Genomic DNA, 18,570 nt, shown 5'->3' with positions numbered 1-18,570 from the left:
TATTTTAATTTATATGTTTGTATGTAAACCAAATTACAGGTTAGAAAGTGATTATTGACACAAAATGGACATAACATACCATGAGGCTTTTAGGAAGTTTGAGATATTAAGGAGAATTACATAGAGTAAGTAATGTTTGATTTAGGCTGTGAAAGACAAGTATGGAAAAGTGTATTTTAGGAAGAAGGAGTAGTGTAGGCATAGGTACAAATATAGTAATGTGCAATGTATTAAGGTAATTTAGTTTTGGAATCAAAATTTCTCTGTGGCTATGTCTCCTATATGTATTTTAAAGTTATTTTATCCTTTTTCTTCATGAAGATTTGAGATTGAAATTGAACCCATTTTTGCAAGTTTGGCTTTATATGATGTCAAGGAAAAGAAAAAGGTAAGATTATATAAATTTGACTGTAGCCATAATCATAGGTTTCAAAAACCTATTTTTAAGTTTTTTTAGAAGGTGAATAAAGTAAATTTAAAAAAATTATTAACATGTGTCTTTTGAAAAAGGGAATAGAAACTTATCAAGACTACTTAAATATTTTCTTTAAATTTTTTTTTTTTTGTAGTTGTACATGGGCAGAATGCCTTTATTTTATTTGTTTATTTTTATGTGGTGCTAAGGATTGAACACCAGCTCCAGCCTGGGTCTCACTAATTCTTCAGACTGGCCTCAATCTTGCCATCTTCCTGCCTTAGCCATCCAAGCAACTGGGATTATAAGCATGCACACCATGCTCAGTGGCATTTCCTAATTTAGTATTATAAGCATAATATATGGTAGAAATCTTAAGAGCTGAGGCTCTGACTTCTTCTGTGAACATATGACATAATGATTTTTTAAGCAGAACTCTGCTCCAGTAACTTGTATCTCAATCAAAACTGCTGATACATTCTTCATGTTGTTTTTAAAAACCCAGTTTGAAGTCATTCCTCTCAGTGATAATTTCCTTGGATGTTTTATTAGAGGTTATATTTTTAATCCAAAGAGTTTGTAGGAGGATTCTTTGGAATTATAGAATTTTTAAAATATTTATTCTATTTTCCAAAAATTTTCCATTTCTTTTGCTTTGATTTAATGTAAAGATTGGTCTCAATAACATAAGATAAACTGCAAGTTAGAATATAATGTCCTGATTAATGTCTGAAATATTTTAAAACTCAGTATGTATGATTATTGTGAGTTTTTAAAAAACATACAGATTTAAAATTTTAATATGTGAATATATTTTTTAGATTTCAGAAAACTTTTATTTTGACCTTAATTCTGAGCAGATGAAAGGATTGTTACGTCCTCATGTACCACCTGCTGCCATCACCACTCTGGCACGATCAGCTATTTTTTCTATAACTTATCCCTCCCAAGATGTTTTTCTTGTAATAAAGGTAAGAATAATGTTAAATATATTTGTTTATTATATAATGTTTGTATACTTTTCTTCAATCAATATTGCTAACTCTTTAAGGGCAGAGATTTGACTTTTACTTATTAGTTCTTTTCCCTTTTGATATTCTGTAACACAATGTGGATATACACTATAGGTAGGTGCTATCTTTCTTTTCTTTTTTTTTTTTTTTTTTTTGATACCAAACATTGAACCCCACTGAGTCACATCCCAGTTGTTTTTAAAATTTTATTTAGAGACAGAGTGTTGCTGAGTTGCTTAGGGCCTCTCTAATTTGCTGAGACTGGCTTTGAACTAGTGATCCTCTTGCCTCAGTCTGCTGAGCCGCTGGAATTACAGCCGCTGGAATTATTAGGGTTCTCTGAAAAATGGAACTGGATACATTTTAAGGAATTGCCTCATATCATCATGGGGGTTGATAAGATTGTGATTAATATGGCAGGTGGGCAAACTGAAAATTCAGGTAAAAGTTGAGTTGATTTTCAACTCAAAATGCATCAAAGACCTAGGACATAGGCCAGAAACTATGCAATTTCTAGAAAAAAACAAAACAAAACTAGGGCCAACACTACAGCATATAGGCACAGGCATTATCTTTCTCAGTAGGACCCCTTAAACCTCAGGAAATAATGTCAAGAATTTATAAATGGGATGCTGTCAAATTAAAAAGCTTCTGTGTAGCAAAGGAAACAATTAGGAATATGAAGAGAGAAACTATAGAATGGGAGAAAATCTTAGCTAACTACTCTTCTGACAGAGGATTGATATCCAGAATATATAAAAAACTCAAAAATTTTATACCAAAAAATCAAATAATCCAATAAATATATGAAGAAATGTTCAACATCATTAGCAATTAAGGAAATGCAAATCAAAACTACACTGAGATTTCATCTTTTGCAAATCAGAATGACAGTCATCAAGAATCCAAACAATAGCTGGATGCAGTGGCTCACGCCTATAATCTCAGCAACTCTGGAGGCTGAGGCAGGAGGATCATGGGTTTGAAGCCAGCCTCAGGAATTTAGCAAGACTGTAAGTGACCTAGTGAGACCCTGTTCCAAAATAAAAAATAAAATAAAAGGACTGGGAATGGGACTCAGTGATTAAGTGCTCCTGGGTTCAGTTCCTGGTACCCCCCCCCCAAAAAAAATCCAAATACTAATAAATGTTGGAGAGGATGTGAAGATAAAGAAACATTTCTACACTATTGGTGGGATTGTAAATTAGTATAGTCACTATGGGAATCAACGTGGAGGTTACTTAAAAGATTACTCATGGAACTACCATATGACCCAGCTATGCCACTCCTTGGTATTTATCCTAAAGAATTAAAGTCATTAGGGAGGAAAAGGGGAAATACTGGGGACTCAATTAGACAAAATTATATTCTATACCCTTATAATTATGTCAAAATGAATCCCAATATATATAATTAAAAAGAATCAACAAAAAGGGGAAAAAAGAATTAAAGTCATCAAATTATAGTGATACCCATGCATACCCATGTATTTAAAAAAATTTTTTTTCCAGTTGTAGTTGGACACAATACCTTTGTTTAATGTATTTATTTTTATATGGTGCCTAGAATCAAACCCAGTGCCTTACACATGCTAGCAAGCACTGTACTGCTAAGCCACAACCCATCCCTCATACCCATGTTTATAGCATCACAATTCACAATAGCCAAACTATGGAACCAGCCTAGGTGTCCATCAGTGGATGCATGGATAAAGAAAATGTGGTGTTTTATTCAGAAATGAAATGTGGAGTTTTACATGCAATGGAGGAAGGATAGCATCTTCAACAAATGGTGCTGGGAAAATTGGAAATCCATATGCAACAAAATGAAATTGAATCCCTTTCTCTCGCCAGCCACAAAAGTTAACTCAAAATGGATCAAGGAGCTAGATATAAAAACAGAGACACTGCGTCTGATAGAAGGAAAAGTTGGCTACGATCTACATATTGTGGGGTCGGGCTCCAAATTCCTTAATAGAACGCCCGTAGCCCAAGAGTTAATGACAAGAATAAACAAATGGGACCTACTTAAACTAAAAAGTTTTTTCTCAGCAAGAGAAACAGTAAAAGAGGTAAATAGAGAGCCTACATCCTGGGAACAAATTTTTACCCCTCACACCTCAGACAGAGCCCTAATATCCAGAATGTACAAAGAACTCAAAAAATTAAACAATAAGATAACAAATAATCCAATCAACAAATGGGCCAAGGACCTGAACAGACACTTCTCAGAGGAGGACATACAATCAATCCACAAGCACATGAGAAAATGCTCAACATCTCTAGCAATCAGAGAAATGCAAATCAAAACCACCCTAAGATACCATTTCACTCCTGTAAGATTGGCAGCCATTATGAAGTCAAACAACAATAAGTGTTGGCGAGGATGTGGGGAAAAGGGCACACTTGTTCACTGCTGGTGGGACTGCAAAATGGTGAGGCCAATTTGGAAAGCAGTATGGAGATTCCTGGGAAAGCTGGGAATGGATCCACCATTTGACCCAGCTATTGCCCTTCTTGGACTATTCCCTGAGGACCTTAAAAGAGCACACTATACGGATACGGCCACATCAATGATTATAGCAGCACAATTCACAATAGCTAGACTGTGGTACCAACCTAGATGCCCTTCAGTAGATGAGTGGATAAAAAAATTGTGGCAGCTATACACAATGGAGTATTATGCAGCACTAAGAAACGACAAAATCATAGAATTTGCAGGGAAATGGATGGCATTAGAGCAGATTATGCTAAGTGAAGCTAGCCAAGCCCTAAAAAACAAATGTCAAATGTCTTCTTTGATATAAAGAGAGCCACTAAGAATAGAACAGGAAGGAAGAGCATGAGGAAAAGACTAACAGTAAACTAAGACGAATGGGGGGAGAGAAAGGAAGAGAGAAGGGAAAACATATGGAAATGGTAGGAGACCTTCAGTGATACACAAAATAATAAGAGGTTATGAGGGGCAAGGGGGTGGGGGGAAAAAAGGGGAGAGAATTGAACAACAGCAGAGGAGGTAGAGAGGGATGTTGGGAGGGGAGGGGAGGGGAGGGGGGATAGTAGGGGATAGGAAAGGTAGCAGAATACAACAGTCACTAATATGCCATTATGTAAAAATGTGAGTATGTAACAGAAGTGAGTCTGTATTATGTATTTGGGGAGTTCAAAACCCAATTGAGTCGAATGTATGAAAGATGATATGTCTTGAGCTCTGTAATGTTTTGAACAACCAATAAAAAAAAAAAAAAAAGAAATGTGGAGTTTTAGTCAGTCATAAAGAAGAATGAAATTATGTCATTTTCAGGAAAATGGATGCAACTTGAGACCATTCTATTAAGTGAAATAAGCCAAACTCAGAAGGTCAGGGGTTGTAAGGAGGAAAAAAGGAAAGGAAAAGTGTGTGTGTGTGTGTGTGTGTGTGTGTGTGTGTGTTGGGGGTGGGCTCAGTTCTAGTGAAAATCAAAGGGAGATAAGAAGAGGAAAGGGATCAGTGGGTGAGGTGAGTGAAGAGTGTTGGAGACATGTTGGCTAAATTATATTGTTATATTGTGTGCATGTATGAATACATAGTAACAAATGCTATCATTATGTACAATTATAATGCACCAATTAAAACTGTGAAAAGAGAGGCAAAATGGAGTAGATTTGATTTTATAGTCTTGAGTCCAAAGTCCACAGGAAAGCATACTGGAAACTCAGGCAGGGTTTCCAGTTTTAAAGAGAATTTCTTATTTGGGAAAACTCTTTGCTTGCAAGCCCTTCAACTGCTTAGATGAGACCATCCACACAATAAACTGCTTTACTTTCAGTCTCCTGCTTTAAATGTTAATCAACTTCTTAAAAAAAGTCTTCATAGCAACATTTAGATTGTGTTTGACCAAACAACTGAGTGTCATACCTTAGCCAAATTGGCACATAAAATTAACCATCACAAGAGCCATACTATAGTTTTGTCAGTTTCTAAATCATATTAATATTTAAAGCTAAATCATGTCAAGGAGCATTATGATTTGAGTGTCAGCTGATTAAGAAAAAGAGTTATAAATTCTGAAGTTACTAAGCTACTTAGCTTTGTGTAACTTAAAGAATAATTTACTTTAACTTGACCTTGACTTGAGAGTAGCCTAAAATATATTCCTTAATCACTTTATCTTTATTTATATAAAATTATCATAAAAAGGTAATGAATTTTATAATAAGGTTATGAAATGGATTTTCATGAAATGAATTCTTTTTACCCACAGGAATAATGTCCTAATTTGTGGGTATATTCCTATGAATTTAGGTTAAAATAAATTGTAGTTAAATGAACAGTACTGCAAGTAAAGATTTATATTATATAAAAAAAATATATAGTTATTTTACATGCTAAAAGTTAGCTGGTAATATAGAGATAGATAGTGGTTGAAATATTGGTTGCTGGAAAATGAGATTAGTGACAAGATTTGTTGTCATAGGAATGAATGGTTTACATAGGAATAAGAATAAAAAAATTGTATGCAAATGTGCAATATAAGGAAATAAGGGCTTAAATCATTGTACATTCATGTGATGTAATACTATGTCCATTAAAAACCACAATTTTGAAGAACTTTTAATGTTACAGAAATGTATAATGAAATAATATTAATGAAAAATCAATGTGGTACAAATATAGAGTATAATCTTGTGTCTAAAGATTTTTCTCTAATTGCAGGAAGAAAAACACCAAGTGAAATTATTATTTAAATTTTATTCTTTTTTTTCTAAAACCTGGCTCCCAGGGGCTTTATTTTCGACCTCACGCTCCTACAGTGTCTTTTTTTTTTTTTTTTTTTGTAAGAGAGAGAAAGAGAGAATTTTAATATTTATTTATTTTTTAGTTTTCAGCAGACACAACATCTTTGTTTGTATGTGGTGCTGAGGATCGAACCCAGGCCGCATGCATGCCAGCCGAGCGCACTACCGCTTGAGCCACATCCCCAGCCCTATTATTTAAATTTTAAAGGAAATGTATTTAGGATATTTTCTTTTTCATTTATGACTCATCAGGGTGTTTTTTGTTTCTTGAGAGAAATTTTACCCAGGCATTTGTATTGGATGGTTACTGCTGTACAAGAACAAAGAGACAGTGCTCTAGTGAGTACCACAATAAACATTTGTACAGTTCACGGATCTGAGTTGTCTGCTGGTCAGTTAGGCTGTACTCTTTCCAGGTGGAAAGAATTAAAAAGAATTAAAGTCATCACACTATAGTGATACCCATGCATCAATGTCTGTAGATTGGCTGAGAGTTTGATGATTTGGCTGGTGGTGTTTTTTGGATGTTTTCTTTTCCAGCAAGATATTCTGGCCAGACTCAGAGTTGCATAAGCACTTTTCAAGTCTTTGGTTACATGGGGCCAGCTGACATTCCATTGACCAACAGCAGGTCACATAACAACATGAGCTCGAGGAATTGGAATATATACTTGGTCTCATTATAGGGAGAAACTGCAGTGTCATATAGCAAAAGGAAGGAAAAAAGGGTGAAGAATTGGGACTATTAGTGGAGTTTGTTTCTGTCTAGGATATTGAGGTTTGGGTCAGCCAGAATTATTGGCCCCTTGCTTATTTTTATGTTCCTTCTTTAGTACAGTTATTTTCTGACAAATATGTGAAGGGGTTACACCACTATGTTTGGATTTTTTTTTTTATGTACACTTTCCATTTTGGTGAACAAAAAAATATAAAACATTGAAAGAAAACCACAAATAGACAAACAAAAACTTGGATTACAGTAAGGAAATTTTCATAATGTTCACTTAAAATTATTTAATTAACTAACTAATTAATTATTTAAATAACTAATTAATTAATTATTTGAAGACATAATTATAGAAGTTATAAATATATAACTTAATTAATTTTCTCCAAATGAATACACTTTGTGACCAGCCAACCAGGTTTAGAAATAAACATTGGCAGAATCTCAGGAACCTTCCTGTAACCTATTCTATTTACTCCTTCCTCCTTTTTCCAAAGCTTGAGGACTGTTATTAATGGGACCAAAATGTGATTAGTCCATGTTGTTGTAAGCAACAGTTTTAAAATTAATTTTTATTGCTTTGTAATATTTTATGGTCTATATATATCATAATGTATCCATTTTATTGGTGATGGTCATTTTGGATCATTTAAGTTTTTGTCTTCTATTGGTGAGTCTGTGAATATTTTCAGTCTATGAAAATAGATAGTTTTACCAATTTCTAATTAGTGTATTCCTAGGAGTAGAAGGGCTGAGTCTTAGGACGTTTGTATATCAGCTTTGGTAGATGCTGCCAAACAAGATTCCAAAATCTCTTTGATAATTATGTTCCTACCAACAATGAATATGAGTTTGAGTTATTTAACTTGATGTTTATCAATTTTAATTGAAATACAAAAAGTACATTGAGCCCTGAATAGTATACATATTTGAGGTAAATGGTATGATGATTCTTACATATGTATTCATCAGTATAATCGCTGTTGAGCCTAAGTTATGTACCGTCATCATCCTGGAGGGTTCTCTTGTTTCTTTCTAGTGAGTAGCCCATACTTCCACCAGATAACTTGTACTTTGACTTCTTTCCCTGTCATTTAGCTTTTCCTTTTATTCTACATGATTTTTGGTACAAATATGTTGCATTTCTATTGGGAATATTGTTATGTTACTTGAACATCATGTATTTATATCTTCAGTTTTATTAGAAAACAGCTGGTTTCCTAGCATGGTTTGTTCAAAGTATAGTCCCATCAGCAGTGTTTCAGAATTTTAGTTGCTCCAATTCCTTCTTAATACATGCTGTAATCAGACTGTGCTATTGTATTTATAAGTTTTTATTTTTTTTAACCTGAAAAATTCTATTGGGGGAAAGGGAGACATTTCAGAGCAGTATGGTAAGTAGTAACTATTATATTAGCCACTTGTGAGTTGTAATTTTTAAATTGGGATTTTGCATTTTTTATATTAACTGGAAATAAATTCATGACTGACTGCTTTTAAAAACATTTTTAATTGTGCAAAATTACACATAACATAAAATTTATCATGTTAACAATTTTTTAGTGTGTGGGTCAGTATTAACTGTTTTCACATTGTTGTGAAACCATCTCTAGAAGTTTTTTGTTGTGCAAAAGTGAAACTCTATACTCACTAAATGACTCCCTGTTAGATGCTCTTCCCCAGCCCCTGCCAACCTCATTTTACTTTCTGTTTTTATGAATTTGACTACTCTAGCTACCTCTTATAAGTGGAATCATGCAGTATTTGTCTTTTTTGTGACTGGCTTATTTCTCTTAACATGATGTTTTCAAGGTTCCTGTAGGTTGTAATGTATGTTAGGATTTCCTCCTTTTTTGAATAATTTTTCATTGTAAATGTATGTGAAAAAATATATATATATATAGCATTCTAATCCATTCTCCACTTTGATAGACACTCTGCTTCTTCTGTATGGCTATAGTAACTAACGCCTTTATGAATATTGATATATAATTATCTGTTTGAGGCCTTTCAATTCTTTTGAATCTGTACCTGGAAATAAAATTACTATATAAATTCTATTTTTAATTTTTTGAGGAAACTCCATACTCTTTTTCATAGTGACTTTACCATTTTACATTCCTGTTAATAGTGCATAAGTGTTTCACTTTCTTCTCATCCTCACTCACACTTATTTTCTGTTGTTAGCTACCATCCTGATGGATGTGAGATAATTTCATTGTGATTTGCATCTCTCTAATGTGTGATGTTGAGCATATTTCCATATGTTTGTTGACCATTTGTGTAAATTCTTTGGAAAAATGTCTATTCAAGTCCTTTGCCTGTAGGTTAATCAAGTTTTTGTTGTTGAATTGTAGGGAATTTTTTATATATATATATTGTTGAAATTAACTTCATGTCAGATGTACGCTATGCAGATATTTTCTCTCATTTTGTACATTACCTTTTCATTCTGTTTATTTTGTCCTTTGATATAGTAAATGTAAGTTTCAGTGTTGTCCAATTTATCTACCTACTTGTATTGTTTGTGCTTTTTGTGTCATATTTTAAGAAATCATTTGCAAGTCCAGGGTTATGAAGTTTCCCCCTATGTTTTATTATAGGGACTTTATGGCTTAAAGTCCTTTTTTTTCCTACCAGGGATTGAACCCAGAGTTCAATCCAGTCATTTTTTAAGGGCTGAGCCATACTCCCAGCCTTTTTTAAGTTTTTATTTTAAGACAGGGTCTTGGTAAGTTGCTGAGGCTGGCTTTGAAGTTGCAGTTCTCCTTCCTTAGCCTTCCAAGCCACTGGGATTATAGATGTGCGCCATCATGCCTGGCATGGTTTTAAGTCTGATTTTCAAAGTCTTTGATCCATTTGACTTAATTTTTTGTTATTGCTTTTGTACTACTTGATAGAAACTCCTTAAGTAGAAGAGAATTTGTTTTATCTATATAGGTGTAAGTGAAAGGGTGGTGTTGTTAAGTACCCAGTACGTTATTGAGAAAATATATTGTACAAATATATCAACTCATTTTCTACTATGAAAAACAGGTTTCCTTCAAAATGCCCATAACTGTGTCAGGGTAAATTCCACACTGTTTCTTTTATGAGACCATAAAGTATCTGGCAACTGACAAAACTTACTGAATTCATTATACTTTATTTTCTATTACACTAAGTTTTCAAAAGCACATTCACTCCCCATTCATATAGAGTGTGACATGTATATATCCATTTTATTGAGATATTTTTCTCTAACTTGCCTTATATGACAAAGTCATTTCGGATTTTCTTTTTTTGTTGTTAGTTTTATATTGGTACATAATTGGTACATAATTGGTACATACATAGTGGGATTCATTGTGATGTATTTGTACATGCACATAGCATAATTTGGCATTTTGACTTAATTTTGGTGTAAGGTAATCATGGTGTAAGGTAAGTGTTGTTTTATTCTTTGCATTTGGATATCCAGCTTTCCACAATATTTGTTGAAAAAAATTATCTTTTTTTTCTGTTGAGTGGTCTTGGCACTGTTATCTAAAATCATTTGACCATATACATGAAGTTTATATCTGAACTTTATTTTATTTCATTGTCTGTATGTATGTCTAGTACCATACTGTTTTGATTACTCTAGTTTTGCAATAAATTTTCACATCTGGAAATGTGAGACCTTCAAGTGTTTTTTTTTTTTTTTAATTTTTCACCTGAGGGTGTTTTTTTTTTTTTTTTTTTATGATTCGGATCCTTTTGAGATTCTTTCTGAATATTAAGATGGGTTTTTTTATTTCTGCAAAAAAACTCATTGGAATTTTGATAGAGATTTAATTAATAATAGATTACTTTGGGTATTATTGGCATCCTAATGTTACTAAGTCTTTCAGTGCATGGACATGGGATATCTTTCCATTTATTTGTGTCTACTTTCATTTAACTATGTAAATTTTTTACTTTCTTTTTTATGTTTACTCCTAAATATTTTATTCTAAATTTTTAATGTTGTTATAAATGTAATTGTTTTCTTAATTTTCTTTTGCAGTTCCTCATTGTTAATGTGTCATTTTGGTAACCTGCAATTTGTTGAATTTACTTATTAGTTTTGATAGTTTTTTTTGTGTGTGTGTGTGGGAGGTGTAATCTGTGAGAGTTTGGTACATAAAAGATCATGTCAGGGCTGGTGCTGTGGCTTAGCGGTAGCATACTTGCCTGGCATGTGTGAAGCACTTGGTTTGATTCTTGGCACTGCATATAAATAAATAAATAAATACAATAAAGGTCCGTCTACAACTAAAAATATATTTTAAAAAAAGATCATGTCATCTGCAAAAATCATTTTAATTTTTACATTCCATTTCAGATACCTTTTATTCATTTTCTTAACTAATTGCTCTGGCTTTGACTTTCAGCATTACGTTGAGTAGAACAAGCAAGCCATGGACATATTTGTTTCGTTCTTGGGTTTAGAGGAAAAGCTTTCAGTCTTTCACCATTGGTTACAATGTTAGTTGTGAGTTTTTCATATCCTGCCTTTATTATGTTGAGTTCTTTCCTTGTATTCCTAGTTTGTTGAATGTTTCTATCAGAAAAGGATGTTAACTTTTATCTACTTTTCTATATCTGCTTTTTTATCTGCTTTTTCTGTATTAATTGAAATGATCATATATATTTTCTGCCTTCATTTTGTTAATGCACTGATTTTTTTTTGTATATTGAACCATCCTTGCATTTTTTAGACTGACTTTTTTTTTTTTTTAAAGCTTAATTAATTTTTACATTTTCCCTTTTACAGCTAGAAAAAGTCCTACAGCAAGGAGACATTGGAGAGTGTGCAGAACCATATATGATTTTCAAAGAAGCAGATGCCACCAAGGTAGAATGACATTTCCCCCTCACATTATTACTGTTGTAATTTGGGACAGTAAATACAAAGTATATTAAATAATAAATTTCACTATTATGTCATTTTTGTTGTTGTTGTTATCCTACTTCCTTTTTTCCTTTTTTGGGGATCACGGTGACTGGGAATTTAATCCAGGGGTGCTTACCTACTGAGTTATATTCCCAGCCCTTTTTATTTACTTTTTAAAATTTTGAGATAGGGCCTCACTAAATTGCTAAAGCTGGTCTCAAACTTGCCGTTTCCTGCCTCATCCTTTCAAGTTGCTGGGATTTCAGGTGTGTGCCACTACTCCCAGTTCTTCCTTTTTATTTCCCTTTATTTCTCTTTCCATCTCTTTTCAGCCCTAATTTTTAAGGTAAGATACTGTCTATCCTATATCCTATATGAAAAGTGTATGTTAGGGAGGTTTTCAGTCAGACCATTGGTTAGCTCTTACAGGCCACCTTAATATTTGTTTCAGGGGATATCTTTGTAGAATGAATTGAGATTGTTGAATGGTTAAGATAATGCGTTGTTACTTGATCTCTGAAAAGTATAATTTGCCTTTCCTTATCATTGTTGAAAATTTAAAACTCTTAACCTACCCCTTTATATAGTATTAAATAACATCTAATTGATTTCTTTCAAGCTTAATAATGTTTGAAGTTCTTTTTTGCAGAATAAGGAAAAATTGGAGAAGCTGAAAAGTCAGGCTGATCAGTTTTGCCAAAGACTTGGGAAATATCGCATGCCTTTTGCTTGGACTGCCATCCATTTGATGAATATTGTTAGCAGTGCTGGGAGTTTAGAAAGAGATTCTACAGAAGTAGAAATCAGTACTGGAGGTAAGCATGTTTTATATAAAATGTTTCTAAATGTATTATTTTTTCTTATATAGTCTTATTTATATACTGTACACTGTGGCATAGAAATAATTTTTTTCTTCTTTTTCATTTAACACTTTTATTGAAGTATAATTTGAATATCATACAATTCACCTATTTAAAGAGTATAATACAATGGTTCTTGTTATATTCACAATGTTCTGCAACCATCACCACAATCTAATTTTGAAACACTTTTGTACCCATTAGCAGGTACTCCTCGTTCTCCTCTAATTCCCAAACCCAGCTCTACATAACCACTAATACACTTTCTGTCTTTATGGATTTTCCTATGCCAGGCATTTTATACACAAGCAGTTTTACAATATGAGTTCTTTTGTGGCTAGCTTCTTTTACTTAGCATGTTTTCATAAGGTTCATCCCATTTGTAGCATGTATCACTGCCTTTTTTTTATTGCCATGATAATTCATTGTATTACTATACTATATTTGGTTTATCTGTTTATCATTTGATAGCCATATGGATTGTTTCCACTTTTTGATTATTTTGAATAAATGCTGTAATGACTATTCATATACAAGCTTTTGTGTGGACATATATTTTTATTTCTCTTAAATATATAGTTAGTCGTATGATAATTCTGTTTAACCTTTTGGGGATTTACCATATTATTTTCTAATGTGACTGCACTTTCAAACATCTTGCTAGCAATTTATGAAAGTTCCAATTTTTCCAAAATCTTTGCCAGTACTTAGTTATCTGTTCTTTGATTATAACCAACCAGCCTAGCTCAGGTGAAGTGTTATCTCATCATGGTTTAGATTTGCCTTTCCCTGATAACTAATGATACTAAGCATCATTTTGTGTGTATTGGCTTTTTGTGTGTCTTCTTTGAAGAATATAGATTATTATCCTTTGTCCATTTTTTAATGGCTTTGTTGTCTTTTTGTTATTTAATTGATGCCTTATTTTTAAATGTGATTTTTTTTCTTCTTGTCTTTGAGTTGTTAGAGTTCTTTACAAGTACTGGATACAAATCCCACATCTAATGTATGATTTGAAAATATTTTCTCTTATTTTGGATTCTCTTTTCTTGGTGGTATTGTTTCCAGTATAGAAGTTTTGAATTTTGGTGAAGTCCAATTTTTCTATTTATTTTTGTCACTGTGATTTTGGTGTTGTATCTAAGAAACTGACACCTAACCCAAGATTAAGACAATTTACTGTTAGGTTTTATTATAACACTTTTGTAGTTTTAGCTCTTACATTTAGGGTTATGATCAGTTTTAAGCTAAAATTTATATACAACACAAGATCAGGGTCTAACTTTATTATTTTTTATTTGTCCATACACTATTAAAATAACCCATTGAATAGTCTTAGCATGCTTGTCAAAAATCTATTGATTATAGATTGTAGGTTTATTTCTGGGCTCTCAATTCCATTCTACTGATCTAGATGTCTAAACTTATTCCAATACTATACTGTATTACTTTAGCTTTTAGCAAATTATGAAATTGAAAAAACTGGGCCTCTAACTTTGTTAGCTTTTCTCAAGATTATTTTGGCTTCCTTGTATTTTTATATGAAATTTTGGATTAGTTGTCAATTTCTGTAGAAAGACTGCTAGAATTTTGATAGAGCTTGCATTGAATCTATAGATCAATTTATAAATTATTGTCATCTTAATGATATTAAGTCTTTGACTCCAAGAACATGGGATGTTTTCCCTCATTTATTTAAATCTGTTAGTTTTTTTTTAACAATGTTGTGTAGTTTTCAGTATATCTTTTGCCCTTATTACATTTATACCCAAGTATTTTATTGCCTTTTGATACTATTTTAAATGGAATTATCATCTTGATTTAGATTTCAGAATGACCATTTTTAGTGTATAAAAACATACTTGACTTTTGCACATTGATCTTATACTGTGAAACATTTTTTAAATTTGTTAATTCTAATTGTTATTGTTTGTTTTCTCTAGATTCCTTGGGATTTTCTATATATAAAATTAAGTCATTTGAAAATAAAAATAGGTTTACTTTTCTAATCTATATGCGTTTAAAAATTTTTCTTTTCTAATTGTCTTAACTAGAATCTCCAAAGATAAGTAGAAGTGGCAAGAGTGGATATCCTTGTTTCACTCCTGATCTTAGGATGTATTCATTCTGTCTTTTACCATCAAGCACTATGTTTGCTATAGGATTTTCTCTCTCTCTCTCTCTCTCTTTCTCTCTCCCCCTCTCCCTCTCCCTCTCCCTCTCCCTCTTCTTTCTCCTCTCCCTCCTTTAGTGATGGGGATTGAGCCCAGGATAAGCATATGCTCTGTCACTTAGCTAAATCCCAGACTGTAGTAGGATTTTGGCAGATGTGCTTTAGTTGGTTGAGGAAGTTCCCTTTTATTCCTAATTTTTTTTTTTAGTGCTTTTATCATGAAAGATGATTGAATTTTTTCTAATGTTTTTTTCTGCCTCTTGAAATGATTTTTATGTTTTGCCCTATTGCATTGATTGATTATTTTTTGGATGTTAAATTAACTTTAAATTCCTGGGAAAGTCCTGTTTGGTCATGGCATATAATCTTTTCCATGTGTTTGCTAGTTATTGTTTTCAGGTATTTTGCATCTTTATTCATATGGTTTACTTTGTAGATGTGTAGTTTTTCTTTCTTGTGATACCTCTGTCTGGTTTTGGTGTCAGGATAATACTAGCTTGATAGAATGGGGTATGAAGTGTTCCTTCTGTGTTTTGGAAGAGTTCTTGGATGATTGTTATTAGTTCTTTCAAAGATTGGAAGAATTCCAGTAAAGCTTTCTTGACCTGGTCTTTTATTGTGGTAAGTTCTTCTATACTAATTAGACCTCTTCACTTGTTTTAGTTTTCTCTTTTATCTTGAGTCAGATTTATTAGTACCTTGTATCTTTCTGAAAATTTGTACATTTCATGTAAGTTTGAATATTATCTAAGTATTGGCCTATACTTGTTTATAATATTGATATATATATTTCTTTTAACCTGTAGATTCAGTAGTAATACTGCTCTTCAATTTATGACATTAGTATAGTAAGCTTTTCCATTTTTCTTCATTAATTTAGCTGAAGGTTTGTGAATGTTTTCTTTTTGAAGAAATAAATTTTTGTTTTATTGATTTTTCTCTGTTGTTTTCTCTAGTTTCTATTTCATCAGTTTCTACTCCGATATTGTCTTTTCTGTATCCAGCTCTCTATGGTCTTAGTTTCTCTTTGCTAGTTTCTTGAAGTATGAGATTATGTTACTGATTTGAAATGTTTCTTTTTAATATAGGCATTTTTTTAGCTATACATTTTCCTCTGAGCACTGCTTTCAGTATTCCACTTGTTTCATTTTTATTTTCATACATCTTACTTTATAATTTCCTGTGTATATCCCTTCTTTTCCCATTGGCTATTCCCAAGTGCTATTTCACTTCCAATTGTGAATTCTTCACATTTTCTTACTATTGATTTATAATTTAATTCTACTGTTTTTAAAAATATTTTTTTTAGTTGCAGATGGACATAATACCTGTATTTTCTTTCTTTATTTTTATGTTGTGCTGAGGATTGAACTTAAGAGCCTCACATATGCTAGGAAGTGCTCTGTTACTGAGCTATAACCCCAGCCCCAAACTCCACTGTTTTTGGAGGACATATTTTTCATGATTTTGATTCTTTTGGATTTATTATATCTTATCTTATGTCTTATTATATGGACTGTCTTGGAGAATGTTTTATAAGTGCTTAAAGAATATGTAATTCTCTCTTGCTTAGTAAAGTCTAAAATAAATTTCCATTTTGGCAAATATGTCATATAAATGAGTAGCTATCTCCTCCATAGCTGCTTTTTGTAATATATCTTTGATCATACACATAGCTCCTTGTGTGTTATAGTCTTTTAAAAAGAGAGCCAAAAGATTCAAGAGATTTCTTCCTAATCTCTCTAATATGCTACAATTTTTAATTTTAGTGTATTAGTGGATTCTTCCCTAGGTTTGAAAGCTGCTTTAAATTTAAAATTTTATGAAAATGATTGTCTTATTTTATTTCCCTTTGGTAGAACGAAAAGGGTCCTGGTCTGAAAGGAGGAATTCTAGTATTGTTGGCAGACGATCACTTGAAAGGACAACGAGTGGAGATGATTCTTGCAACTTGACCAGCTTTCGACCTGCTACTCTTACAGTGACCAATTTTTTTAAGCAGGTATTGTTCTGTCATGTAGGAGTTCTGGGAAGATGTTTGTGTATAAATTTCTTTTAGTTTTAGTTTAGGAAAGTAATAATTGTACCATACATGTACATTCTGTGATTCTTAGAATCATGTGTGATTCTAAGAACTTTTAAAATTTTTTTAAAAATACATGACAGCAATGGAATGCATTACAATCCTTATTACACATAAAAGCACAATTTTTTAGTATTAGAACTTTTATTTATTTATTTATTTTTAATGGTGGTAGTGTGGATTTAACCCAGGGCCTTGAACATGTTAGGCAAGTGCCCTACCTCTGAGCCATATTCCCAGCCTAACTTTAAAGAAAGGATAAAATTTAAAAAATAATAAGAGTAAAAGCTATAAGAATAAGAAACTGTTCCTTCCACTTCAAATCAAATCAGTATTTTTTACAAGCCAATCATGACCCATTAGTGGTATTGGAAACCAGTTTAGAAGTTAATACCCAGCAGAAAAAATAATAGTGTGTCGTACTTCCTGTGGTTAAATATTGCTTAGGGAGCCATTTTGTGTATATGAGTATATTGGGTTTTGATGTAAAATGGATTTTTATATTGCAATCAGGATCAACAAATTTTGAAAGTTTTTTCCTAAGTGAGAAGATGTATAGATTCATTTATTAATAGAGAGGAAACTTAGATTGAAGGAAAATGCTAAGAATTATCTCAGACTTCTTTATTTTGAGGTGTATTTTAAGGAATTCTCTAATTATAATTTGAGAGGATAAGGTCAGAATGTGCATTGAATTGACAGCAATCTACTTGAAGCTCCCTTCTCTGAAACAGGTCAGTGGTATTCATAGGTGACTCCTGTGAGACATTCTAATGGATAAAAAGCAGATGATAAAGTGGTAAGGGTCTTTTTATTATGGACAGTTATAAAAGAAAGCATCCAGAGAAGGCTATAACTGAGTGTTACCTGAATGAAGTGATAGGACAAATATAGGTGGAAACCAGGGCAGTAGAGTAATCTGAAACAATAACACAATCTTTGAGATATGATGCTTTTTTCTGTTTCTATTTCAGCTGCTGTGTCACTTCTGCTACTGTTTACATAGCTTTCTTTTTATTTCATCAACCTTCTATATCCTTGAACTGGTGCAGTAAACCAAAATCAATAAGCCGTCTACCCCTCTCCTGTTTAGCCAACAGTTATATTTGGAGCATTCATCCTGTAACAGACACTATTTTTAAAAATTAAATTTGATTTATTTTAAAATTTGTATATAAAAACAAAAATTATACATATTAATGGGGATAATATGGTATTTCATTATATGTGTATAGTGTAATATCTTTAAATGAGGTTAAAAGATTTCTCTCCTCAAACATTTATCTTTTCTTTATTGTGAAAACTTACAATATATACTTCTTTTTAAAATTTGATGTTCATTATTGTTATCTATAATCATCCTACTTAGCAATACTGGTAACTGGAAATTAGCACTAAGTACTTCTGAAAACTTAAATGATTACTAGAAGTGTAGAGAAATAGAAAGGAAAGCATTTGTAATTTGTTTTCTGAAATTCTGTACTAAATTTATTTAGCCATGAGCATGTGCTATTTATAAGTATTTTTAAATAGCTAGAAAATTATACATTACACAAATGCAAATTAAGTAAAAAGCAGAGATACAGTTTTAGCAAAGTAGAATTCAAGACACAAATTTCCCTTA

The 18,570-nt window shown here is 32.2% G+C and overlaps 1 protein-coding gene across 18 annotated transcripts in view; it reads left to right on the top strand.

Moving 5' to 3' along the window:
- Dock7 (dedicator of cytokinesis 7) overlaps positions 1–18,570 on the top strand; it is a 192,164-nt gene that overhangs the window by 26,938 nt on the left and 146,656 nt on the right. For all 18 annotated transcript variants that reach the window (XR_013427845.1, XM_040288763.2, XM_040288766.2 and 15 more), the window contains exons 8-12: positions 322–388; positions 1,237–1,386; positions 11,711–11,791; positions 12,480–12,645; positions 16,723–16,865. Coding sequence is in view for 17 of the 18 variants with exons in the window: in XM_040288763.2 (XP_040144697.1) it covers positions 322–388; positions 1,237–1,386; positions 11,711–11,791; positions 12,480–12,645; positions 16,723–16,865 (607 nt within the window). In the remaining variant the exon portion in view is untranslated. The remainder of the gene's footprint in view (positions 1–321; positions 389–1,236; positions 1,387–11,710; positions 11,792–12,479; positions 12,646–16,722; positions 16,866–18,570) is intronic.

Source organism: Ictidomys tridecemlineatus, chromosome 11, assembly GCF_052094955.1.
Source record: "Ictidomys tridecemlineatus isolate mIctTri1 chromosome 11, mIctTri1.hap1, whole genome shotgun sequence".
Classification (NCBI taxonomy): domain Eukaryota; kingdom Metazoa; phylum Chordata; class Mammalia; order Rodentia; family Sciuridae; genus Ictidomys; species Ictidomys tridecemlineatus.
This window is presented reverse-complemented; position numbering and strand designations above follow the sequence as displayed.